The sequence below is a fragment of the Protopterus annectens genome, chromosome 9.part0, assembly GCF_019279795.1.
Source record: "Protopterus annectens isolate FY-2018-M chromosome 9.part0, PAN1.0, whole genome shotgun sequence".
In the NCBI taxonomy this organism is placed as follows: domain Eukaryota; kingdom Metazoa; phylum Chordata; order Ceratodontiformes; family Protopteridae; genus Protopterus; species Protopterus annectens.
In genome coordinates, this window is record NC_056743.1 from 818,882,213 (window position 1) to 818,910,074 (window position 27,862).

At 40.9% G+C, this 27,862-nt stretch overlaps 1 protein-coding gene across 2 annotated transcripts in view; it reads left to right on the forward strand.

The window, feature by feature from the left end:
* ASB8 (ankyrin repeat and SOCS box containing 8) overlaps positions 1-27,862 on the forward strand; it is a 207,173-nt gene that overhangs the window by 105,703 nt on the left and 73,608 nt on the right. For both annotated transcript variants that reach the window (XM_044083478.1, XM_044083477.1), the window contains exon 4: positions 22,355-22,459. In XM_044083478.1, coding sequence (XP_043939413.1) covers positions 22,355-22,459 — 105 coding nt within the window. The remainder of the gene's footprint in view (positions 1-22,354; positions 22,460-27,862) is intronic.

Here is a 27,862-nt window from a genome sequence, read left to right on the forward strand (position 1 = left end):
GAGTGGAAGACCGCAGTAATCACCCATCTGAACAAAGGGGGAGCATTTACTGACCCAGGAAATTACAGACCATAAATTTGACTAGTCTAGTATGTAAGGCCATGGAAAGAGTAATCATGGACCTGATAAATAATGACACAGGAAACCTCCAAACACTGGACCTGACTCAATTTAGCTTTGTCAAGGTCAGCTCGTATCTTCTGAATCTGGGTGGATTTCTTTGAGAAAGTCACTAAAGCCATGGGTGAGGTAAAACAGTACATTCTGCCTATCTCAACCTGGCCAAGGCATTTAACACAATCCCCCCTTCAGGTATTATAAATAAATTCACAAACCTGGGCATAAACTTCTATTTCACCAGATGGATAGCCAGTTGGTTCATGGACAGGACATGTGGTTAAAGTGGGTGAATACAGATCCAGCAGGAGGCCAGTTACTGATGGTGTGCCACAGGGTTCGGTACTGGGACAAATCATGTTTGGAGTATACTTTTCTGATGTCAAGGCTAATGTGTGGATGACAACTGCATCTGGGAGCAGTTTTTGAATCCCCCAGCGATATAGATATCCTTCAGGAAGGTCTAGATCAGACAAATGATTGCTGCCAGAACCATGGCCTAAAACTAAATGTGAAAAAATACATTCATACCCTTTGGACAGTCAAATATCCCTTCAAATTACAACATCAGTACCACATCCCTAAGAGTAGATTCAGAGGAGAAAGATCTAGGTAAAAAGATAGCCTGAACTTTTATCACCATGTGTCCACCGTGATGAGGAAGTCCATTGTGGCTCAACTTATAAGTAAACTTATGACATCCATACCAAGGAAATTGTAGTCCCACTGTACTCAGCCCTTATTATATCAGTAGTAGAGTTAGTGCGGTATTTGGCATGTACTTGACTAGGTACTTAAAACTGCTGGAGCAACCAAAGAGGTTCCTCACAAAGAAAATACAGGGTGTAAACAACGTGTCCTAAGCAAACAGACGAAGTCCTATTTTTTTTTTTTTTACTCTGTCTCCTACTGACTATTAAGGGTTGACTTGTGCCTGACCTACAAGGCACAAACACATCCAGCTCTGATGGAGGTGCTACACATTCACAAGACAAGCAGCACGAGGGTCACCCGATCTAGGGATCTAAACTTAGTCAGTGACTCAAACAAAACATGCTGGAGAGGCAGTTATGTCTCTTGCAGATTGGCCCTTCTTTGGAACAGCTTTCCTGTTCATGTTAAGCAGAGACCTTCCCTGGCCCTCTTCAAATGCAGTTTGGCTCAATGGATGGGATATCGCAAATTCACAATTGCGGTACTTGCCTATATCCCTTATGGACAGTGGCAATCTTTAAGATACTCAAGGCATATGCACAAATCTATGCAATCCTCTTGCCACTAGAGGTTATACAGGATAGGCTTGTAAATGCTGTTAAGCTGTTAGCCTAGTAATGTCCTACAAACCTATGAACTGATTTGAAAGATCACAAAAGTGTCTAATTGTTTTAGGTTCAAGTAATAAAAATGACTTACAGCTGCACAGAAGATTACTATAATGCTTTCAGTTGCTTTGAATTCAGATATCACCATCGCTCTACATAAATATGTTTGCTTGTTCCTTCTTTAAAATAGCAGATACTCAAAAGTATAAAAGATTTATTTTAATGATTGCAACAGTGGATAGATTTAATGTATTTAAAAACAGGGCTGTAATTTGTTGAGTAAGTGCACTAAATAGTGATATAGTCCGTGATGTGTTTGGACCCCCCCCCCCCCAGTTTTTTATGTAATTGACATGTAACATAAAGAATATAGGTGTGTTGTTGATGATTTTTAGATGGAACAACTTTGACACTGCAAAAGGCATATTTAGAAATCAAATGCTTATTAAACTAGGTGTATATCAATTTTGTTTTATGATTGGGGAATTGTAGAACTTACAAAATTGTTTAGTAACTACTAAAGGGTTTGTTTAGATAGAATTTGCTTGTTTGGTATAAATTTGTAAGTAAGAATGTTGATAGGTTTTTGTTTTAAATTATTTAAGCACACAATAGTGCTATCCAAAGTGTCTGTTGTTGGGGAAATGACACCCGTCCAGTGGTACGGAATCAGGTTTCTACACCCCTGGAAGGGTTATTTCCCCAATAATACACCATGTGTAGCATTACTATGCTTTGAGAATGGGCTGTTAATTTTTTTTTAATTTTATTATATGCTTTTTTATATTTTTGATGTAAAATACTTCTCCATTTAATGTTTCAAGCTTGCTGTAGCATGTTATTGCTAGAGGAGAATCCAAATCCAAAATATGTTCTTTGAGTATTTAATATAACATTCAGAAGCACAAAAGGCGCACACACACACACACACACACACACACACACACACGCCCAGCAGTTACAGACATTTTATTGAGTTAATACACCTCAGATGTCTCATTGTGAGCAAATGAGTGGGGGGGGGGGGGGTGACTGCAAGGCATTGGAGCTCTCTCCCCATGCCTCTTTACTCTCCCTAATTTTGCAGTGTAGTGCTCTCCCTCGGATAAATGTTGATTTGCTATAAATCTCTGAGGATAAAAGTCAGTCAGTAATGTCTAATATAAAAGTTTCATACTTCTTATTCTTAAATGAATGTGTGCTGATGGACTGCCTATTGCAGTCCGAAGACATTATGATATGTTGTCTCTTGTCTTTGGCTCTTCTTATGCTTGCTCTCCCTCATGCACACCCTTCTTTTCTTTTTTTCTTTTTAATTTTACTCTTGCTAAACAGCAAATATTTGTTTAGTGAATTTGAAAAATGGCATCCATTTGCCTTTTTTCTGTCCGAGCTTCACAGCAGCTTAATATGCTGCAGTAAAGTGACAGAAAAAATTTCCAGTGGGTATGCCTGTATGTTAACACCCTGCTACAGAATGTTTGTTCTGCTGTCAAAGTTTAATATACTGTTTGGCTATTCTCTAAAATTTTGTGAGAATCTGTGTTATGGCTAGCAGTTATTGCTACAGAATAAGCAAGAATTTCTCACTGTAAGGCAAGTCCCCTGCAACTCATCTTACTTTATATGTACACTATCTCCATGGTCTTTCAGCTATGGAGAGTAAAATAACCTGTTGACTTGTGAGTATGAGTGTACTCTGACCCAGCAGCCTTAGTAAGTTTTTATTAAAATTTCAGTTAAATTAGACAACCTAGAGGAATGATGATGAAGTGAAAAATATTATTAGACCGAAGCCTATGGATTAAATGAAAGTATCTGAAAAAGTAAATTGTTTATAATTAAAATGTTCTAATTGTTAGAGATTGTAAATTCATCAATGGCTGATTTAACTAGAGAGTTGTATGTTGGTCCATAACACATTTGTAGGTTGCAAAATAGTTGTAAAGCGGTTTGAAGATGTTGGCAATAAGGAATATGAAGGGAAATAGATAAATGACATAATCACAAGGGCGTGAAGCGTAATATATACATTAGAGGATGATTTGCAAAGTTTAATGGTTAATTTGTGAAGTACTTAATAGTATTTAAAAAAGATGGATGATGTAAATGGTGGCAAAGATCAGGGGCATGAGTGATACGTGTTATTGACTTTATGATGATCTGGTTATAAAGATCAGCGAGAGTACTTTGAGATAAATAAATGTAATTCTGTGTGGTTGGGCCAAATGAAAGTATATTAGTACCTTTTTAACTTATGTCAGTTTGAGAGAGTCTCATGGGATCCTGTTTTGAGGAGACAATATAAATGAAAATGCATACATTTTAAAGTAGGGAATTGATGGTGAAAGGGAAGATTGATTGAGATGAATTTTAACTATTGTAACTTATTTTTGGTCCAGCTTTGATAATTGCTTTATACTTGTAAAGAATGATGGAAGGTGGCAGGATATTCAGTGTATGATTTAAAATGTCGTCATAGCCATTACGTTGGCATAGAGGGATCAAGATGCAACTATGGCCAAGCTGATCCAGGTTCAATTAGTGGCTTGTACATTCTGATTGAATGTCATGGAGGGCTGGGGATCTGTCCATCCTGGGGTAGGAGACTATTATTTGGACATTAACCTCACTGCTCCTAGAGGAGACTGGAGTTTTTACAGCTGAAGGCATAGTCTGAGGGGATAGGATGGGTGTATTGGCTGAGCTTCCAAGAAGACAGGGCAAAATGTCGCGCTCTCCATTCTACATCCACCTCCATGACACCAACCATGTAGCCAAGGGTAGGTCTTAAAAGAAAAAAAACCCCTAATTCCCTTAGGATCCATGTTGGCCCCCGTCAGGAATGCAGTGATAGTCTAGGGGGTAAAGGAAGACCGGCAGACCCAAAGCTGGATGTAGGACACGTGATGGCTGTCAGAGTTCACTGTGCAGAAAAGCCTGCAAGAGATCTATGCAGTTTCACTGACTTAAAATGAATAAAAACTATTGTAGTTATATGCAGTGGAAGCCAAACGTATGTAAAATCCCAATGTATTTCAGCTACTTTCGGTATGTCGCTGAGTGCATGAGCCCACACCGATCTCTCAAGATCGACAATCTGCAAAGAGCTGCATTGAGCACAGCTATCCAGCAATAACTCAAACTGTTGTAAGGTTTTACTTATTTACTCTAAGGGTGTCCTTGTGTGGACATCCAGATTAGTCTCTTCTAAGGTTGGAAAGAGGAAAGAAAAGCTGGAGATGAGGGAGAGAGAGAATACAAGGAACACACAATGAAGACATTAAGAAAGAGGGTTGTGTTGGAGGGGTTTGGAGAGAAGCACTTTGTTTTTGTGGGGTGATGTACGCCCTGTATTTCCAATTTATTTGTTAAGATGGAAGATGGAGTAAGAGAAGAGGTAGGAAAGGGTTGGAGAAGAATTAAGGAATTGATGAACCATAAAAGACAGACGTGAGCTGTGGTGGGCTGACATTGGTTGGGAAGGAAAGAGACACACATGCCAAGCAATCACAAAATGGTAAGGTGAGGAGATGCAACATGCAGGCAACATCCTGGTCCAGAGGACCTCGATCATTTCACCCCTCTGATGAACCTTGAGAGGGGGACCTTGATAGTGTGGGGGTGGAGGTCTCTGAGTACTCGTTTGGAGCCACCCAAGTCAGCAAGCTATGCACCAGCTGGAGAAGGCCTTCAGTGGGTTGCAGGCACCTGTCCAAACCTTCCTCAACTGCTGTTTCATCTAGGCCGTAATGAAGCTCATGGTGTTCATTGTTTACCAGGTTGGCAACCTGTGAAGATGTCCTCGGTGGTGAGTGGTTGCTCATCTGGGAGCATGGGGCTGAGGCAGCCAATGAGATCACTTAACCTGTGGAAAAAAAAATAAAAGGGAGAGAAGAACAGAGAAAAAAAGAAACTGGGACCAAAGCAACTCTGGTACGGGGGAAAATGACTCTCAAATGTGTTTTAAACATTGTATCTTAATTAATGAAATAAAGTAAAACACTTTTTCATATGCTCAATAACTGCGATTAAGTACTATGGTGTAAAACGTTAAATTGATACAGCTAGTCCTCAACATTCCTGAGCTTATACATTGAGTCCCCACAATGTATGTGGTGGGGTGGGGGTTTGAATAATGATGTACTAAGCTACATGACAAACTTTGAGTCAGTTTCAGGAAGGAAGTCCACATTCCTTTAAGGGCAGCTAACTTTGCAAACAATTCCAAGTGACTGATCTAAACATCAATAAAATATTCATATCAGTGTTTATATGTGTTTATGTGAAAATTGCCATTTGTTCCACCAGACAGTTGCTTCACAGCCCACATTCTTCATTCTAGCTTGGGTATGGTGGCTTGCTGTACTCTGCCATTTTGGAAGCTGAAGAAGCTTTTGGAAGTCACCAAAATGTGCACAGATGGTGTTGCAAAATAATTACAATATCTTAGAAACTACAAGCTGAATTTTTCATATGACTAAGCCACAAACTTTATGAAGCAATTAAGTCAATCTGAATTCCAGTGCCAGTGAAATTCGGGTAAAAAGTAGTTATGTCTTACAATAATGTTCCATCTGTGTTGTTGATCTTCATTCATTCATTACATGTGGGTTCGGAACTGATCCTTTGTTTTGACTCTGCCGCTTACCAAGCCCGCTCCAGCCAGAAAACTCTTGAGCTAAGCTTTACCCATAGTGCCCTTCTCCATGTTACCTCAGATCGAGTTAGCCCAAAGGACAGGGCAGCTTCTAGAAAGGAAAGCGGAGGCTTTCTCTAAGCAAGTACCTTACCAGGACTGGAAGGACCTTAACCAAACGTCCAAGAGCCCTTGGAGGGGATGGATGGTGGGTTTGTAATGAATGAATGAAGATCAACAACACAGATGGAACATTATGGTAAGACATAACTTCTTTATCTGATGTTGTTAATCTTCATTTATTCCTTACATCTAGGACAGAGTCCCTAGCTACCTGTTTCCTGGGAGGCCCTAAGGAAGAATATTCCTGAGTACCATTGAGCCGAAGGAAACTCTTCCCCTAGAAATCAAATCCAATTTATAATGCGTAATAAATGTTTGAGGAGAGGCCCATGTTGCTGCTGCACAAATATCCATGGAATCCCTGGAATGGATGGATGTAGAAGCTGAAACTGACCTTGTTAAGTGTGCTTTAATCCTTGCAGGAATAGTCCTGCTATTTTCTCGGTATATGTAGGTAATGTTGTCTCTAAGCCATTTGCATAGGGTAACTTTAGCTATTGCATTCCCCATCTTAGAACCAGAATAGGCAATAAGTAGCTGGTCAGATTTTCTAAAAGACTTTGTCTTGTCAAGATAAAAATGTAATTGTCTGTGACCATCAAGCAAATGCAAAGTGTGTTCCCCTTTATTAGAGTAATTTGGGAAGAATGTAGGTAGGTCTAGAGTTTGATTAATAGACATCCAAAATCACTTTCGGAAGGAAGGAAGGATTTGTTCGTAAGGAAACCCTATCCTTGTGAAAAATCAGATATGGACCCTTAATACTCAAAGCTTGTAGTTCTGATATATGTCTAGCAGACGTAATAGCGACCATGAATAAGTTTTTCCAAGATAAGAATTTCAGATCACATGTGTCTGCAGGTTCAAAGGGAGAACTGGTTAGAGATTGTAATACCATTGTCAAGTCCCATGGTTCAGTTGGTTGTGGGCTTGATATGCAGAACCCCGTTTAGAAAAGCTTTACACAGTCTGTGAAAGATTGACTCATGAAGACAACCATTATGGTAGTTGGATATTGCAGACAGATGGACCCAAATAGAGGAAGCTGCAGCTCTGGATTCCAGTTGAGTAGATAAATATTCTAGAACAGCAGGTACTTGTGCTGTGAAAGGGTCAGTATGCTTATCTTTGCACCATAGAGAAAAACGCTTCCATTTACTAAGATAAAGCCTTCTGGTGGATGGTTTATGTGAAGCCAAGAGAACGTGACGAACTGGAGAAGGTAGGTCACTTTGCCTGGCATTCAGTGGAAGTGGAGGAACCAAGCTGTCAGCTTGAGACTGGATACATTTGGGTGAGTCAAGCCCTTTGGATGCGTTACCAAATCTGGGATTTGGTCCTGAACCCAGGGTTGATAACTTAGATGAGGCCACAGAAAAGGGAACCAGATTTGGCGAGGCCAGTAAGGGGCAATGAGGATTACTTTGCTTCTCAATCGAAGAACGAACCTTCTTTATGACTTGAGGTATCAGTGGGAGAGGGGGATAGGCATAGAGAAGACCCGTGGGCCAATCGTGCAGGAGAGTGTCCCTCTGTGACTCCCCCTGTGGGGGAATTGGGGCAAAGTAGTTGCTGCATTTGTGGTTTGAGGGGGAGGCAAATAGATCGGAGCAAGGCTGACCCCAGCGAATCAAAATCTTCACTGCCACTATCTGATTGAGGGACCACTTGTGAGGCAAGAGAATATGTTTGCTCAATTTGTTTGCAATCATGTTGGAATCCCCAGGAATGTGCGTTAGCAACAAGAAAGCAATTGGAAGCTTATCACCCATTGCCAAATTCTCATGGCTTCCTGATATAAAGGGTAAGATCTGGTTCCCTCCTGCTTATGTACCAGACTACTGACATGTCTGACTGAATGGCAATTGTTCCCAAAGGGAGGACAGAATGGAATGCTTGCAATGCGAGACGCACTGACCTCAGTTCCAGAACATTGATATGCAAATTGGCCTCCAGGGGTGACCAAGTGCCTTGGTCACTGTGGCTAAGAGTAGAGCAGTGGATAACGGGCGACTCCATAGATCTTGATCTGATTTCAGCCACCAGCGAAGGTCTTGTTTGGAAAGATTGGTTATCCTGATTTTGTAAGACAGGGTGATCTAACAGGAACCATTGAGTTAGTAACAACCATTAGAGGAGTCTCGTGTGAAGTCTCGCTAATGGAACCATCGTGCTGGAAGCTGCCATAGACCCCCGAAGTTGTAGAATCGCTCTTGCTAGAACCTTGGTATGGTTCAAACTGGTTTGAGTTGAAGTCTCTCAGTCTTTACAACCTGTGAGGGGGAAGAAATACTCGACAGAGCCATGTGTCGAATTCCACCCCAATGAACTGCAGCCTTTGGGATGGAGTTGGTTTGCATTTGCTCTTGTTCACAGTGATACCCAAGTGCGACAAAAGTTTCCGTGTTTGCTGTAGGATGAACAACAGTTGATGCTCGGTTGGGGCGGTAAGGAGCCAATCATCCATGTATGGAAACACCCGGAATCCTCGTAGTCTCACCTGAGCTGTCACCACTGCCATGCATTTGGTGAACACTCTGGGGGGCCATTGAGAGACCAAAAGGCATTGCTTGGAATTGGTAATGATTGGCCCCCAGCCGGAAGCTTAGAAACTTTCTGGAGCATTTGTCCATTTTTATGTGGTAGTACGCATCCTGAAGATCTATAGAGCAGATCCACTCATCTTTTCCCAAGAAAAGGGAGTATTGACTGTACCGTGACCATCCGGAATGTTACTTGTTTGATAAATTTGTTTGGGTTGCCGAGGTCCAGAATGGGCTACCAGTCCCGTTTGTTTTGGCAGTAAAAAGAATCTTGAGTAAAAGCCGGATCCTTGTTGGTCTGGGGGGACTACTTGGATGACTCTTTTTTTTTTAAGCAGCTTTTGAATTTCTATTGCTGCAAATTCCCGTTGACTGGGTGGAATGTCGGGAATGCGCCCAGTTGGTTTTGGCTTTGAAAGGAAGGGAATGTGATATCCACTGGTTATTATTGTCTGCACCCAAGTACAGAGCAATGAAAAAGTATCTGCCCCCTTCCTGATTTCTTATTTTTCTGCATGTTTGTCGCACTTAAATGTTTCGGATCATCAAACAAATTTAAATATTAGACAAAGATAACCCAAGTAAACACAAAATGCAGTTTTTAAGTGATATTTATTAAGGAAAAAAACTAGCCAAACCTACGTGGCCTTATGTGAAAAAGTAATTGCTCTCTTGTTAAATCATGAAGTAACTGTGGTTAATCACATTTTTGGGAAAGCTGAGTTCAGTTTCACTAGCCACACCCAGGCCTGATTACTGCCAGACCTGTTGAATCAAAAGATCACTTAAATAGAAACCTGTCAGACAAAGTGAAGTAGCCAAAGATCCCAAAAAGGAAGACATCATGCCGCAATCTAAAGAAATTCCAGAACAGATGAGAAACAAAGTAATTGACAATTGTCAGTCTGGAAAATGTTACAAAGTCATTTCTAAAGCTTTGGGACTCCAGCGAGCCACGGTGAGAGCCATTATCCACAAATGGAAAAAACCTGGAACAATGGTGAACCTTCCCAGGAGTGGCCGGCCTACAAAAATTACTCCAAGAGCGCAGCGACGACTCATCCAAGAGGTCACAAAAGAACCTATAATAACATCTAAAGAACGGAGGCCTCACTTGCCTCCGTTGAAGTCGGTGTTCATGACTTTACCATAAGAAAGAGACTGGGCAAAAATGGCAAGCATGGCAGATTTCCAAGGCGAAAACCACTACTGACCAAAAAGAACATAAAGGCTTGTCTCACTTTTGCCAAAAAACATCTTGATGATCCCAAAGACTTTTGGGGAAATATTCTGTGGACTGACTAAACAAAAGATGAACTTTTTGGGAGGTGTGCTTCCCATTACATCTGGTGTAAAAGTAACACAGCATTTCAGAAAAGAACATCATGCCAACAGTCAAACGTGGTGGTAGTGTGATGGTCTGGGGCTGCTTTGCTGCTTCTGGACCTGGGCAACTTGCTGTGATTGATGGAATCATGAATTCTGCTCTCTGCCAAAAAATCCTGAAGGAAAATGTGGCCATCAGTTTGTGACTTCAAGCTGAAGCGCACTTGGGTTCTGCAGCAGGACAGTGATCCAAAACACACCAAGTCCACCTCTGAATGGCATAAAAAAAAACAAAATGAAGGTTTTGGAGTGGCCTAGTCAAAATCCGGACTTGATTCCAATTGAGATGCTGTGGCATGACCTTAAAAAATGGTTCATGCTTGGAAACACTCCAATATGGCTGAATTAAAACAATTCTGCAAAGAAGAGTGGGCCAAAATTCCTCAACAGCGATGTGACAGACTCCTTGCCAGTTATCGCAAATGCTTTATTGCGGTTGTTGCTGCTAAGGGTGGCACAATAATTTATTAGGTTTAGGGGGCAATTACTTTTTCACATACGGCCATGTAAGTTTGGATAGTTCTTATCCCTTATTAAATAAAATCATAACTTAAAAACTGCATTTTGTGTTTACTTGGATTATCTTTGTCTAATATTTATATTTGTTTGATGATCTGAAACATTTAAGTGCGACAGACTTGCAAAAAAATATCAGGAAGGGGGCAAATACTTTTTCATTGCACTGTATCTGTGGTTATCTCTTGCCAGGCAAAGTGGTTCAGAAAAAAATGACCCTGACTTCCTCCAGAGACACGCAATCAGCCCGCTCTTCTGGAGCGCTGATAGGGCTGTCCAGAGAAAGAATCCCTGGTTACGTGGACCCCCTCTGCCCCAAAAAGGATGTCTTCCATTTGAATTACCACCTCTGCCCCAGGGGGAAAATTTGGCCCATGTGTCGTGGAAAGGCCATTGGGATGTTCTGTACTACATCTTTCCACTGTTGTTCTGAAGTAGAGTCTCTGAAGAGTAGAAAAACAGACAGCTAGAGCAGACAGGGTCTTACCATCCTTTTCACACCTGGCCAAGGTGGCCTTAACCTTAGAAACAAACTGGGATGAGGCCTCTATGGGGACGTTAAGGAAGTAGGACTTGAAAGGGTCCCCAAAGTCAGCGTCACATCCAGGCGTGGCATCTGGCACGACCCCAGTGCCTGCCGCTCTTGCCACCCCTTGGTTTAGTGTGAAATCAACCTCATGGATGAGTTGGAAATAGACTTCAGGGTGGCTAGTTGTGAGGCAACCATGTCCTGTACCTCATCAGACACTGCTCCTGCTAGTGTTTCTGAAAGCTCTGAAATCAAGTCTTTCTGAAGCCATATGAAGTGTGCCAAGTAGTTCATAGACCTGATTGCAAAGGTTGCTGAAGAAAAGACCCTCTTCCCTATCCTATCACGTGAGACTTCCTGTTTGGAGGATGGACAGTAGAACTCACCACCACTATAGCATCAACAGGAAGACCTTTTGACCAATGGGGTTGATGATCTGATAGAGAGAGTATCTTATCTTGTCTACATGAGATTGGCTCAATGGCATCAGATGTCGTCCATGCCTGCTGCACGATGTACTGGAGAAGTTTATCTTTGGGGGGGTCACCCAGGAGGTAGATGGTCAGGCTTGGAAAGCCTGCAAGAATACGATCTCCTTAGGAGAAGGGGTTGTGGACTTCCAGTCGCCCCCCCCTCTCGTTTCAATATTTCCAGGATGTCCCCGAAGGAAACATCTTCAGGGGATGATTGCGGGGACTCTTCCCCATCATCGAGGTCCGTGTCGTCAGTCAGTGATTCCTCCCGGGAAGCAACGTGTTTCCTCTTGCATGCTTTCTTGCAAGGAACTTCCTCGAGGGGAACGTCAGAGGAGGAAACCACAGAAGGGGAACCTTGATGAAGGCTAACTTGCGGCTCGCAAACCCGATGTCCAACAGTAGTGAGTAGTAGTAGCTATGGCTCAGAAACAGGAGGAGGGGGTTATGTCTCTACTGATGTGTCCAGCTTGGGAGTCAGCCGTGGCTAAAGCTCTCTCCATCGCCAGGAGGAGGGATGGGAGCCCAGAACCGAAAAGGACAAACTTGGAACCGGAGTCACACCCCGTCCCAAAGGACCAACCCCCATGGAAGGAGCATCTGGAAGAGACAGGGGTGCTGAGGCAGGCCAATCTCAGACCTGAGGTTGGCCTGTTTCCATGAGGGTTCAGATCAAAGAGAGGTCACCGGCACTGAAGTGAGATCCGCTATCGGTGCTGAAGCTGCTGGAACCGGCGTAGCAGTCGGTGGCAAAACTTCCAAAACCTGAGAAGAAGTTAGAAGAAGAAAATACTGTGGAGGCCTCGGAGCAGGTCACTCTGCTCTGATTGGGAGGGAGGGTTTCTGAGGAGGAGCAATGCTTCTGGCCGTCAACAGCTGGTCTACAGGTCTCACTATATCTAACTCAGACAGGCTCTTGGAGGAACAGGTAGATAACCCCGACAGTGAAACTGGACGTTCAAGGAAAGGACTATACTGCTGTCCATAGGCGGAATCCACTGGCGGGGAATATCTGGTCCTGGGAAGAAAGTCATCTCTCTGAGCCCATGCTGAAGGACCACTGAGAAGCTCAGGAAGGGAAAACACTGGCTCTGACATGACTATAGGCACGGAGAGATTGGTCTGAGTGGAGGCAGTCTTCATGTTGGTTGTCTGTGCCGAAGATGGAGCAGGCGAAGAAGAAATCTGAGCAGACAGTGTAGTCATTGCCATAGCCAAGGATGATTTTGATAGCTCCAGATTGGCCTCGGCGACACTGGTACCCACTTACGGAGTCTTGTAAGGAAGCCTCCATGGCCTTTACCTCTGATTCCTCATCTGTTATCTCAGAAGGACGGTCATCTGCTCAATGTCAAGCTTCAATCTCTTCATCTCACAGCTTGGCATATTCTGTGTTGAAGCACAGCAGGTCTCAGCTTCCTCAACAAGTTTTAAATGTGATTTTGGAAGCTAGAAGGCCTAGTACTAGGAGAGTGTCGCAGAAAAATGGAAGAGATTTTTATTTTGGAGTACAGCAAAGAATTTGGAGATTTCAGAGCCTAATTTGAGTGTGGCTCTTCAATATCTTACTGAATTATTGGACAAAGGGTTGTCCTTCTCTTCCATAAAGATTCATGCTGCAGCAATTTCAGCTCACTATGATTGTGACCCACCTTTGTTTTCGCATCCTTTGTTCAAGCAGTTTCTTAGAGGGGCAAAGAATATAAGACCCCCACGTAGAGCTCCTACTCCTGCTTGGGATCTCAATTTTGTGTTGGAAAAACTTACTCTACAACCTTTTGAGCCTGCAGCTACTGCTGAATTGAAATATTTGTCATGGAAGACTGCTTTTCTGTTGGCTATTACTTCTGCAAGAAGGGTGTCTGAGTTGCAGGCCCTTATGGCAGTAGAGCCCTTTTGATTTTCCATAAGGACAGGGTATCATTACGTACTAATCCTTCCTTTATGCCTAAGGTGGTTTCTAGTGTGGCTTTAAACCAAACTATTCATTTGCCTCGTTTTTGCAGATCCTCAAAATAAAGGGGAAAAGATTTTGCACACTTTAGATGTACACAGGCAATTGCGTTATTATTTGAGCAGGACTAAGAATTTTAGGCAGTCTCAGCAGTTACTTGTTTCTTTTGCTTTGAGTTCACAGGGCAAGCCTGTGTCAAAACAAACTATTTCTAGGTGGATTGGCTTTTGCATTGCATTTTGTTATTCCCATCATGGCAAAGAGGTTCCAGCTGGGATTAGGCCTCATTCCACTAGGGCTACTGCCACTTCCACAGCATTTCTAAGGGGGGTGGCAACTAAGGATATTCTGGAAGCAGCTACTTGGAGTTCAGTGCATACTTTCTCTAGGCATTATCACCTGCCTATATACTCTAAGACTAGGGCTGGTTTTGCCACAGCTGTTTTACAAGGCATGTTGTCAGCTCCTGCTACTTTATAATTTGCCAGCCTCCCTTACCTCTGCTTTGGGATTCTACCCAATAGTCAGGACTGCAGCAAGGGAAGACGAAGAACATAGTACAGTTTTGTACCTACCATAAATGTAGATGTTCGAGGATTCCCTTGCTGCAGTCCAATTTACCCTCCCTCCTTCCCCTCTGTGTTTCGGGGTGGTTGTGTAGGTGAGTTTACATGCTTCTATTTTTTGTATATATTGTTGTATATATTGTACATGTTTTGGTGCAGGTTGTTTTTGGGACTTGTCTTTTGGGTCTTCTGACATCTGGGGCAAGAAAAGACTGAGGAAATGACGTCGGTCATGCGCATTAGTACCCTGACGTACTGACGTCAGTCTAAGGCGCCATGACCGACGTCAGCCTTATACTCTGGTATTCGGGCCGACTGGGACGCGGACTATACCCAATAGTCAGGACTGCAGCAAGGGAATCCTCGAACATCTACATTTATGGTAGGTACAAAACTGTACTTTTTTAAGTGATATTTATTAAGGAAAAAAAACTAGCCAAACCTACGTGGCCTTATGTGAAAAAGTAATTGCTCTCTTGTTAAATCATGAAGTAACTGTGGTTAATCACATTTTTGGGAAAGCTGAGTTCAGTTTCACTAGCCACACCCAGGCCTGATTACTGCCAGACCTGTTGAATCAAAAGATCACTTAAATAGAAACCTGTCAGACAAAGTGAAGTAGCCAAAGATCCCAAAAAGGAAGACATCATGCCGCAATCTAAAGAAATTCCAGAACAGATGAGAAACAAAGTAATTGACAATTGTCAGTCTGGAAAATGTTACAAAGTCATTTCTAAAGCTTTGGGACTCCAGCGAGCCACGGTGAGAGCCATTATCCACAAATGGAAAAAACCTGGAACAATGGTGAACCTTCCCAGGAGTGGCCGGCCTACAAAAATTACTCCAAGAGCGCAGCGACGACTCATCCAAGAGGTCACAAAAGAACCTAGAATAACATCTAAAGAACGGAGGCCTCACTTGCCTCCGTTGAAGTCGGTGTTCATGACTTTACCATAAGAAAGAGACTGGGCAAAAATGGCAAGCATGGCAGATTTCCAAGGCGAAAACCACTACTGACCAAAAAGAACATAAAGGCTTGTCTCACTTTTGCCAAAAAACATCTTGATGATCCCAAAGACTTTTGGGGAAATATTCTGTGGACTGACTAAACAAAAGATGAACTTTTTGGGAGGTGTGCTTCCCATTACATCTGGTGTAAAAGTAACACAGCATTTCAGAAAAGAACATCATGCCAACAGTCAAACGTGGTGGTAGTGTGATGGTCTGGGGCTGCTTTGCTGCTTCTGGACCTGGGCAACTTGCTGTGATTGATGGAATCATGAATTCTGCTCTCTGCCAAAAAATCCTGAAGGAAAATGTGGCCATCAGTTTGTGACTTCAAGCTGAAGCGCACTTGGGTTCTGCAGCAGGACAGTGATCCAAAACACACCAAGTCCACCTCTGAATGGCATAAAAAAAAACAAAATGAAGGTTTTGGAGTGGCCTAGTCAAAATCCGGACTTGATTCCAATTGAGATGCTGTGGCATGACCTTAAAAAATGGTTCATGCTTGGAAACACTCCAATATGGCTGAATTAAAACAATTCTGCAAAGAAGAGTGGGCCAAAATTCCTCAACAGCGATGTGACAGACTCCTTGCCAGTTATCGCAAATGCTTTATTGCGGTTGTTGCTGCTAAGGGTGGCACAATAAGTTATTAGGTTTAGGGGGCAATTACTTTTTCACATACGGCCATGTAAGTTTGGATAGTTCTTATCCCTTATTAAATAAAATCATAACTTAAAAACTGCATTTTGTGTTTACTTGGATTATCTTTGTCTAATATTTATATTTGTTTGATGATCTGAAACATTTAAGTGCGACAGACTTGCAAAAAAATATCAGGAAGGGGGCAAATACTTTTTCATTGCACTGTATCTGTGGTTATCTCTTGCCAGGCAAAGTGGTTCAGAGAAAAATGACCCTGACTTCCTCCAGAGACACGCAATCAGCCCGCTCTTCTGGAGCGCTGATAGGGCTGTCCAGAGAAAGAATCCCTGGTTACGTGGACCCCCTCTGCCCCAAAAAGGATGTCTTCCATTTGAATTACCACCTCTGCCCCAGGGGGAAAATTTGGCCCATGTGTCGTGGAAAGGCCATTGGGATGTTCTGTACTACATCTTTCCACTGTTGTTCTGAAGTAGAGTCTCTGAAGAGTAGAAAAACAGACACCTAGAGCAGACAGGGTCTTACCATCCTTTTCACACCTGGCCAAGGTGGCCTTAACCTTAGAAACAAACTGGGATGAGGCCTCTATGGGGACGTTAAGGAAGTAGGACTTGAAAGGGTCCCCAAAGTCAGCGTCACATCCAGGCGTGGCATCTGGCCACGACCCCAGTGCCTGCCGCTCTTGCCACCCCTTCGGTTTAGTGTGAAATCAACCTCATGGATGAGTTGGAAATAGACTTCAGGGTGGCTAGTTGTGAGGCAACCATGTCCTGTACCTCATCAGACACTGCTCCTGCTAGTGTTTCTGAAAGCTCTGAAATCAAGTCTTTCTGAAGCCATATGAAGTGTGCCAAGTAGTTCATAGACCTGATTGCAAAGGTTGCTGAAGAAAAGACCCTCTTCCCTATCCTATCACGTGAGACTTCCTGTTTGGAGGATGGACAGTAGAGCTCACCACCACTATAGCATCAACAGGAAGACCTTTTGACCAATGGGGTTGATGATCTGATAGAGAGAGTATCTTATCTTGTCTACATGAGATTGGCTCAATGGCATCAGATGTCGTCCATGCCTGCTGCACGATGTACTGGAGAAGTTTATCTTTGGGGGGGGTCACCCAGGAGGTAGATGGTCAGGCTTGGAAAGCCTGCAAGAATACGATCTCCTTAGGAGAAGGGGTTGTGGACTTCCAGTCGCCCCCCCCTCTCGTTTCAATATTTCCAGGATGTCCCCGAAGGAAACATCTTCAGGGGATGATTGCGGGGACTCTTCCCCATCATCGAGGTCCGTGTCTTCAGTCAGTGATTCCTCCGGGGAAGCAACGTGTTTCCTCTTGCATGCTTTCTTGCAAGGAACTTCCTCGAGGGGAACGTCAGAGGAGGAAACCACAGAAGGGGAACCTTGATGAAGGCTAACTTGCGGCTCGCAAACCCGATGTCCAACAGTAGTGAGTAGTAGTAGCTATGGCTCAGAAACAGGAGGAGGGGGTTATGTCTCTACTGATGTGTCCAGCTTGGGAGTCAGCCGTGGCTAAAGCTCTCTCCATCGCCAGGAGGAGGGATGGGAGCCCAGAACCGAAAAGGACAAACTTGGAACCGGAGTCACACCCCGTCCCAAAGGACCAACCCCCATGGAAGGAGCATCTGGAAGAGACAGGGGTGCTGAGGCAGGCCAATCTCAGACCTGAGGTTGGCCTGTTTCCGCAGAGGGTTCAGATCAAAGAGAGGTCACCGGCACTGAAGTGAGATCCGCTATCGGTGCTGAAGCTGCTGGAACCGGCGTAGCAGTCGGTGGCAAAACTTCCAAAACCTGAGAAGAAGTTAGAAGAAGAAAATACTGTGGAGGCCTCGGAGCAGGTCACTCTGCTCTGATTGGGAGGGAGGGTTTCTGAGGAGGAGCAATGCTTCTGGCCGTCAACAGCTGGTCTACAGGTCTCACTATATCTAACTCAGACAGGCTCTTGGAGGAACAGGTAGATAACCCCGACAGTGAAACTGGACGTTCAAGGAAAGGACTATACTGCTGTCCATAGACGGAATCCACTGACGGGGAATATCTGGTCCTGGGAAGAAAGTCATCTCTCTGAGCCCATGCTGAAGGACCACTGTGAAGCTCAGGAAGGGAAAACACTGGCTCTGACATGACTATAGGCACGGAGAGATTAGTCTGAGTCGAGGCAGTCTTCATGTTGGTTGTCTGTGCCGAAGATGGAGCAGACGAAGAAATCTGAGCAGACAGTGTAGTCATTGCCATAGCCAAAGTTAATGGTGCAGTAACAGCTGGTGCCACAGGCAAAGTTAACGGTGCAGTAACAGAGGTCGGAGCAGACAAAACAACATCCAGTGCCGATGGAATTGTCTCTTTCGGTGCCAAGATTGGAGCCGAGGATTTTGGTCTGAGAACCAAAGACTCCTTATGTGACAACTTAGGAACCTTAGGCCTTGGTTCCAAAGATTTCGGCACATGAGGAGAAGTGGGAAGAGACTTACTCCTCTTTTTGTCATCTTTCCCCCTCGGAGGGGGTGAAGTCTCCATCTCAGAGTTCACCTTCGAAAAGGGAGATTTTAGTAAACCAGCAAGCAACCGTTAATATTTGCATTCCTGAAGAATGTGGGAGCTGAAAGTCTTACATATATCACAAGGCGGTTTCTCTGATAAATGAGAAACCCCTAAACAGTAAACACAAGACATATGACTGTCTACGTTAGGTATTTTTCTGTCACATTTGTCACATCTTTTAAAACCATTAGTTTTCTTTTCTGACATGTTTTCCACAGTAATTATAACAATTCCCAAACAGGAAAACACAATCCAAATTTAGGCAATACAACAATAAACTAATAAACGCAGTACAATCATAGGAGAAAAAAAGATAGAACAGAAGGGAGTACCAGCTATGGTAAGAAAGACTACCCAACCGGGTAAGGGGGAAGGTTCATAGGTTAGTACTAAGCTAACTGCCCTTGCGAGCCATTTTAAGCCTAGTCAATTATCCCTTGTGAGACTCAAACCCCGCACCTTGTGTTTGTAAGGCAAACTCCTTAACCATTAGGGCACCCTACCAACAAGGTATCAACAATGTTAGATGTTACCAACTGGTAGAAAAAAAGGAGAAGTAAAGTTGAGAAAAGGGCACTAGTGAAAAAGGTACAACTGAAAAAACAAGACTTTTTATAAGAAAAGTGTCAAAGGAAGAAAATTCCTGTCAAACTATCAGCAAAATGAGCACTTAGCTGAGAGGCTGTCTGGCACGTCTTGTTTCTTATGTGGCAAATGAGATCAAAGGTAACATGGAGAAGGCATTATGAGTAAAGCTTAGCTTGAGAGTTTTCTGGCTGGTGCGGGCTCGGTAAACGGCCGAGTCGGAACCAAGGATCGGTTCCGAACCCACATGTAAGAAATGAATGAAGATTAACAACATCAGATTAAACATTATTTGGAATTTTGCAAGTATGGCTCTGACATGGCAGCTGTAGTAAAATAGAACTTAAACACTGCATTTTTATTGTTTTGACTTTTGTTAACACTAACTTTATGTACATGTATATTTCACAGGGAAGTATATATAGACACACAGTTATGGAACATATTTTATATTTATTAATATGTAAGTAAATATATGCATGTATATACGTGTTTGTGTGTGTATCGAGTGTAAGTCAAGTGACTCAACTGTAAAAAGAACTTTTACCTTCAAATACAGCAAACCCTACCACAAGGAACCACAAAAGTTTTGGACTAGCATTAACAAACTTCTATACCCAGGCCAATCGATCACTCCCAATCCACTTGGCTCTGACCCTGACAATCCCTCTCAAACTGCTAATGCCTTCAATTTTTTCTTCACAGACGCTATCCAAAAGCTTGCTAGCCATCTATCTCCTGATACCTCAAATCTGCCTACTTCTACCTCTATCCCACCCCCTCCATTTCATCTACAACCAGTGCCTACTTCCTTCATTTGCTCCCTTCTCCAAAGATTAAAACCTACCACCCCCTCAGCAGACCAACTCCCAGTAGAATTCCTACAAAAAGGAGCTAAAGCCATTGCTTACCCCATTTCCATTCTGATCAACAGAACCATAAGTGAAGGAACTATCCCATCCATCTGGAAAATTTCCCATATTATCCCACTACATAAAGGGTGACACTCCAATAACTATTCTAACTTTCGTCCTATAGCTCTGTTGTCTCCTCTTGCAAAAATAATGGAAAAATGTATCCATAAGCAACTACTAAACCACCTTCTCCATAACAACATACTTGCCAACTGTCAACATGGATTCAGACCTTTCCACATTACCACCACTGCCCTTCTATCCTTCACAGACAGCATCAATAAAAACCGTAACAATAATATTCTTTCCTCTGCAGACTTCATTGATTTATCTAAAGCCTTTGATATGGTTAATCACCAACTCCTCCTACACATACTGAAATCCCTTTCACTTAATCCCCTAGCCATAAATTGGTTCAAATCAAAACCAGCAACAGGCTATACTCTGGCAAAATAAACTCTCTAATAACCTTCCTATTTCCCTCTGTGTTCCACAGGGCTCCATTTTAGGCCCACTCCTATTTTCCATTTATATTAATGACCTTCAATCAGCAATTCCACACACCACCTGCATTCAGTATGCAGATGACTCTACTATTATCTGTACAGCCACCTCTCAAACTGAACTTAAATCTCTTACCCAAAAAAACCTTTCAACCCTGTAGAACAATGATTCTCAAACTGCTGCCTCCTCCTTAACCCCAAAAAAACTAAACTGTTACTCTTCACATCAACCCAAAACTCCACCCCTATTCATCTCACACTCACATCTAATGATGGTACTGTTATTTCTCCCGACACAACCACTAAACTCTCAGGGATTACAATAGACAACAACCTCAACTTTGATAGTCATATAAACAGCACAATAAAATCAGTGAACAAAAAACTGGGATCCCTTTACAGAATCAAGCCCTTTCTTACACCAGTGGCTAGAACCACTATAGCCGGAACCCACTTAATCTCAACTCTACTCTATGCTTCCCCTATATACACTAACCTTTCAAAAAATAACCTCAACAAACTGGCAACATCCTGTAATAATAATGCTAGATTTGCTACAGGCTCTCCCTTCAGAACTCATCACTGTCTGAACCTAAAACAACTAGACTGGCTAGAATTTCTTAACCATCTTCAATTTCTAAAGCTTACCATTGTCCACAAGACCCTGCATCAACCCACCAACACTCCAATACTCTCTACCATCATTACACCTTACAAAAATCTCAAGAACTTACGCTCCTCAAACAAACTGTTGATCAACACTTCAAGATCCAATAACTCATCAGGTGACTCCCTGTACTCTAACTCTGTAAGAAAGCAATGGAATTTACTACCCACTGAACTTACAACTCAAATTTCTCTTTCACTCTTTAAAAATAATCTAAAGCAATTTAAGACACACTGGCTATGCACCTGTACTAACCCTGACTAACTTTTTTTCCATTTAAACTAATAATTACTCTGAAACTTTATAATATTACCCTAGACCAGCAAAATACCATATTATTGCAAATACAATTTATGTATATACTGCATATTGACTATCTCTTGTACATTAGCCATTGATGCTTAGTGCTAATGTTATCCTCACTGACTATGGTATTTGTGTGTGTGTGTGTATATATATATATATATATATATATATATATATATATATATATATATATATATATACATGTTTTTGTTATAATGGTATTTTTTAGTTTGATCTGGTATGACTTTTATAATTCTTTTTGTATGTCTTTCTTGGAGCTTTTCTCCCTGGGCCTCTACTGAAAATGGACATGTATCCAGCTAGACTAGCCCGGCCAATAAATGTAAAATAAATAAATAAAAAGTTCAAACACATAAGACATGACAAAAAAGTGATAAAATCACAATTGTAAAAAGAGCTTGAATCAGAAAGATAAAAAAAAAAAAAAAAACAAACCAAGCAAAAAAAAAAAAGTTTTTGTGGGGGGCAAGCCCTCATGCTCTCTCCCTGGTAATTATGTATTCCAAATCTGAGACCACACTATGGTGGTGAACGGGAAAATGATTGGTCTCCATTGTAGCACAATCTCGCACATCCAAGTGCTAGCAGTGTTTGAAAAGTTTATTTGAACTGCTGGCTAAAGGGTTTGAAAGCCTTTGAACTTTTGTTAGTTCAGGGACTTCAATTACACTAGTATGTGTGTATATCCATGTCTCTCTGCATATTTGTGTTCAGGAATAGCTTGTGTTCAGGAATAGCCTTTTGAAAATGGACAGTTGTACAGAAGTTAAGAACTGACATGGTGGATGTGGGTTTCAGTTTGCTTATGTTCTGTAAAACTCTGCTCAAAAGGACATGCAAACTATACTGTGATAAACTTAGAAGGTTAGCAGTTTTCAGACTTTCATGATACTTCTGACAGTAATAAAGCATCTTTGTGTACATTGAAGAAATGTGCAATTGTTGTTTTCTTTTCTTCTGTAGGGTGCAGATGTTAACTGTTTGCATGGTACACTGAAGCCATTACACTGTGCTTGTATGGTAGCTGATGCAGATTGTGTGGAGCTTTTGCTGGAAAAAGGAGCTCAGGTATGAAATTTATAAAAATATAAGTCATGGATTATGTTAACTAGTTCCCCTGTAAAATCAGTGCTGTCTTTCTATGTGGTTCTATCATGAAAAGCTGCATAACTGATTAACCATTGTTATTTATTTGGTCCATTTGATATGACATGGGTCCTTGAACCACTTGCCAGAACCAGTTTGGTAGCGTTAGTGCTTCAGCCTCAAGCCCCTTTAAGAATTTCCCCTTCCATAATCCACCACTCTTATTTTATATTTATTTATTTATTTATCCTTTAATGTGGTTAGTCCAACTAGGGCAGTAGCCTCTTTGCAGGGAAGGCCTGAGGTGGTATTTATATTATTAGGGGAAATAACGCCAGGTCATTCGGGAACTTCCTGACTCATCATTGTTGCAAATGGGACCCATTTTGGAGGAGCAATTCCTGTTCCTGTTCCAGGTACAGAGGTGGCCAAGAGAAACAGGGAGGCAGATGGAGAGAGAGGTAGATGATGGGATGGTGAAAGAAATGGAGGAAAAAGCAAATATTGAGACCAGAGAATGTATGCAGGATTCTGAGGAAATGTTCCAACAAAACCTGTTTAATGGAGATGAGTCAGCAAATGGCAGCTGTATAATTACAACCCTCCAGTTGGAAAGATTGTGGGATGATTTAATTAAAGAAATGGTGGTGGAGAGTGGGACAGAAAAAAAAAAAAGGATGCGTTTCCTGGGAGGACATTATGGAGAAAATACAAAAAGAGGATTTGGAGACATCATGAAGTACTGTGGTTAGATGGAAAAGTAAAATGCATGCAGAGAAAGTAAAAGAAAGCAAAAGTGGAGTAACAAAAAATAAGCCTGAGAAAAATGAACAAGAAGCACTAAGGCTTCAAAGTTAAAGAAGACATGGACAGGTATGAAGTGTGGGACAATTTAATAGCTCCGTTGGGTGTAAAAACACAAGGTAAAAGCATTTACTCTTATTAACAGAGACATTTTGTGACATTATATTTGAGACTTTTTTTTTCCAATTGAAAATTTTCTTGGAGAATATGAAAAAAGAAAGGCTGTAACCCATGGAATATTTGTGATAAAAGCATTTAACAGGGAAACTAAAAAGAAAATGCATGCATAATTTTGAACAGAGGTAGAAAGAGAGACTTTGAAAGGACATTTGAAAACTTTATGTAAAGCACTTGATATTACAAATGTTTGACAGAAGGGGTTTTATAGACTGATGGCTGGAATTGTAATATTGTGTGAAAATAGAAAGAGGAAAAAGTTATACATATACTAAGCATGATAAATGTGGAGGGGAAGAAGGGGTGTTGTAAAATACTGGGGACAACCCAAAATGTGTTTGTGTGTGTGGTAAAGAAAAAAGAAAGACATTTGATAAGTAACAGTGGCAAAAGAAAATGTTATATTTGTGGGGAATTGAGACATGATGCAAAACATGTGAACTGAAATAAAATTGGGTATTTATGGATGAATTGCAAAAATGAAAATAAGAGTAAGGAAAAGGAAAGAAAAGAAAATGAACACACAAGAAATTTTAGAAATAGAATAAAAATTAAATTAGAAAAAATAATGAAGGACATAGAGGAAGGTTCTGAAATAAGAGATGAGGACATATATTGGGAGGTAGTAAAAGAAAAAAAAAGATTCCTATTGGTAAAGGGGTAAAAGACTGAAAAAGAAAATTTAAAGGGATAAGTACAAAAAAAAGGAAATGGATGAAAAATAATATACACAGCTAATCATTGGCAGTTTGGTATAATGGTCAAGGTGTTTTGACTCACAGACACAAAGTACAGTGATTCTCACCTTTGGGAAAGAAATTGGCTAGGCATAGAATGTTCTATTAAGAAAGCTTGCATAGTAATTAGCTATGAGCTTATGAAACCAAGAATTTAATGGAAAAGAATGAAAATTTTAGAATGTTTTCTGTAAATGTGAATAGTATTAACAATATAGTAAGAAGACTAGGAATTTTGGAATGGTGTAATACATGTGATGTAATTATATTAGACACCAGATTTTTAGCAAGTGAAAGATTACAACAGAGAAACTATGGGGAGGAAAAATAATCTGGAATTTGGAAAATGAGAGATGTTCTGTAATAGTCATATTCTGTAGAAATACAGTAACAATATTAGGTGCAACTTTAGCAGAAATGGGAAGATGAACCATTGTAGATTTAAAATGAAAAAAAAAAGTATATATAATTATAGCATTATATGCCTATACTAATTGTAAAGAAAGGGAAAGCTTATTTAATCAGATTTTAGACTATGTACTGATAAATATGAATATTATAATAACAGGAGACTTTAATTGTAATTTAAGAGGCAAACGTAAAAAGAAACAAAGTGGTATAAGAAGAATGTTAGAAGTTTAAGATGTGGTAAGTTAAAACTTTGGGGAAAGGTCATGGACATACCAAAGGGGTATGTATAGAAATTAAACAGATTATTTTATAGTATCAAAAGGTTTAGTTATAGGAGAGGGGAGTAGTTGAAACAGGATTTTTATGATCATCTTACAGTATGGCTAGAGATAAAGTCAAACAAAGAATATATAAAAATAGGCAAAGGGATAAAAAGGATAAATGAGAAAGCATGGAATGAAGAAGGAAAGAGATTAGTAGTACAGTAATGGCAAGATTATATTACTTTGAGAATATTTTATAAAAATTGGTCTGAAGTGGATGATATTTAAGAAAAAAAATTGTTTACAGTGGCAATATAATGTGAGAAAAGTAGAGAAAGAAAATATAAAACATATGATGCATTGGAAGATTTATAACAAAGTACTTTGATAAAGAAAAAGAATTATATGAAAGAAATCAAAGAAAAATACAAGAATTGTTATATAAGCAAAGATATTTTTTGCAAACAAAAAGAGAAGTATTGAGTTACTTAAGCAGATTAGTAAAGGAAGATGGCAGTGTAATGAGTGAAATAAAATTGTAAAAGGAGAAAGAGCTCAAGAAAAGATTATGAATAGTTGGTGCAATATGTACAAGAAATGTTTAAAGAAAAAATAAGGTAATAAAAAAATGGAAAGTTAAAATTAACAGAAAAAGAGAATAAAGGAAATTTCTTTAAATGAGCTAGATAAAGTATTGAACAAGTAAATATAGATTTTGACTACAGGACTAGATGGAATAGGATATGAAATGTATAAAAATTTAAGTAATTGGCAAAAAATATTTTTAAAGATTTTTAATGCATTGTTAAATGAAGGTTTTATGCATAAAGAATTGTGTAGTGGAATACTTAAATTCATATGGAAGAAGTAAGATAGAAGACAGTTAAACTGGAGACTGCTAGTACTGAGTAATGATTTTAAGATATTTATGAAAATAATACAAACCAGATTTAAAAGTAAAATGGAAGTATTATGGAAGATAGCATATATAGTATAAAGGGGAAGGGGTGTCAAGAAGTATTGATGGAAAATGGAGTATGATATGAGTAGAAAAGCGGAAATCATGATAGGAGACCTTAATAAGGCATTTGACACAACTGGATATAAAGAGATGATAGGGATGTCTTTAAAGGACAACTACGGGCAAATGATGATGAAAACATATATTTTATATCTTGCCATGATTTACTACACCTCCCAAAGCTGCATTCAGCAAAATAAGTACTCATTCCTAATTTTATTTTGTTTTTACTCTTGTCTGCCCTCATGGGGGCAGACATGGTGATTCCTTTGGAAAGCTAAATCTGTCCTATAATGCAGACTGTGAGGACAAATAGCCCTACCATTTGTTGTCAGACTAGACTTCCATTCACTTACAATGGAACTCCTGAAAATACTGCCAAGTTTGAGAGTCTGCAGCTCATGTGTCATTGACTGGTATGCGCTGAGTTTTACAAATGTTGTTCCTACTGATGTACTACACATTCACTGAAAGAAACGTGCAAAAGTGTCAACAAATTACTGAGATAAAAAAGACTTTTCACAAGGAGCAGTTTTGCAAGTTTCAGTTCCTGGCCAGGTTAACCCTCCCATCTCCCCTCCTTCAGTGGGCTACAGTCTCACATTTCCAGCTTTGCTAGATTCAACTATTTAGTCAGCTTTGCATGACAATAGAAATAAAACTATAGCCTGGTGTGCCACTAAAACTGTTCCCTTGTATGTATCTTCACTTCTGAATAGCAATTCCCAAGAATAAAAAAAAGCAAACTCATCAGTCCAGAGTTTAGGCTAGTCTATCCATTTTTTAAAATGTGCACAGTAAAATATTCAACTTGTAATGCATTTTGGCTGCTGACATGGTTATCTTTACATAGTTATTCTCTTATAGTATAACCTGAACTTATGGTATTTAATGATAAATTTTACAACAATTCTCAGTTTCTTAACAATGACCTCCCAAGCCTCTGATGTGACGTAGTACTTTCTTACTATTGCTTTATGTAGTTTGTCTTAGTTGTATATTTGTAGGGTGTTTCTCATCCTCTCAGCAACAGACTCCTGGAGAAGCATATACTTGTATAGAAAGAGTACCAGCAGCTGTAGCAGTGATACCACACTCCAAAACAATGCACTGAAACATAGTACTGACAAACACAAGGGAATGTATATGTCTGAATCAAGCAGTGATGAAATTGCTAGGGACTTCACTGAGCAAAATTTTACTCTTTATATCTCCATTTCATAATGCATAACATTTGCATCACACTTACAAAGGCACATCTCCACCTTCCACAAACACAGCAACCCACACCCACACAACTGCTACGGTTTCTCCCTTAAGTTATTGCAAGCCAAGAACAACACTATTTAATAAGGATACCTACCAGACAAGTCTGCATAGCGCACTTGGTCTACCTGCATCATTGCAGCTCGGGCCCCCCCTAGCAACTGCAACATAGCCAGATAAAACCACAGCTACAGTCCGGTTGCTCCCTACAGTTATTGCAAGCCAAGAATAACACTTGTACAGTTATTGCAAGCCAAGAATAACACTTTTTAATAAAGATACCTACCAGACAAGTCTGCATAGCACACTTGGTCTACCTGCATCATCGCAGCTCAGCCCCCCCCCCACAGCAACTGCAACATTGCCAGATAAAACCACTGCTATGGTCCAGTTTCTCCCTACAGTTATTGCAAGCCAAGAATAACACTTTTTAATAAAGATACCTACCAGACAAGTTTGCATAGCGCATCATCGCAGCTTGCCCCCCCCCCCACAACTGCAACATTGCCAGATAAAACCACTGCTATGGTCCGGTTTCTCACTACCGTTATTGCAAGCCAACAATAACACTTTTTAATAAGGATACCTACCAGACAAGTCTGCATAGCACACTTTGTCTACCTGCATCATCGCAGCTTGGGTCCCCCCCCAGCAACTGCAACATTGCCAGATAAAACCACTGCTATGGTCTGGTTTCTCCCTACAG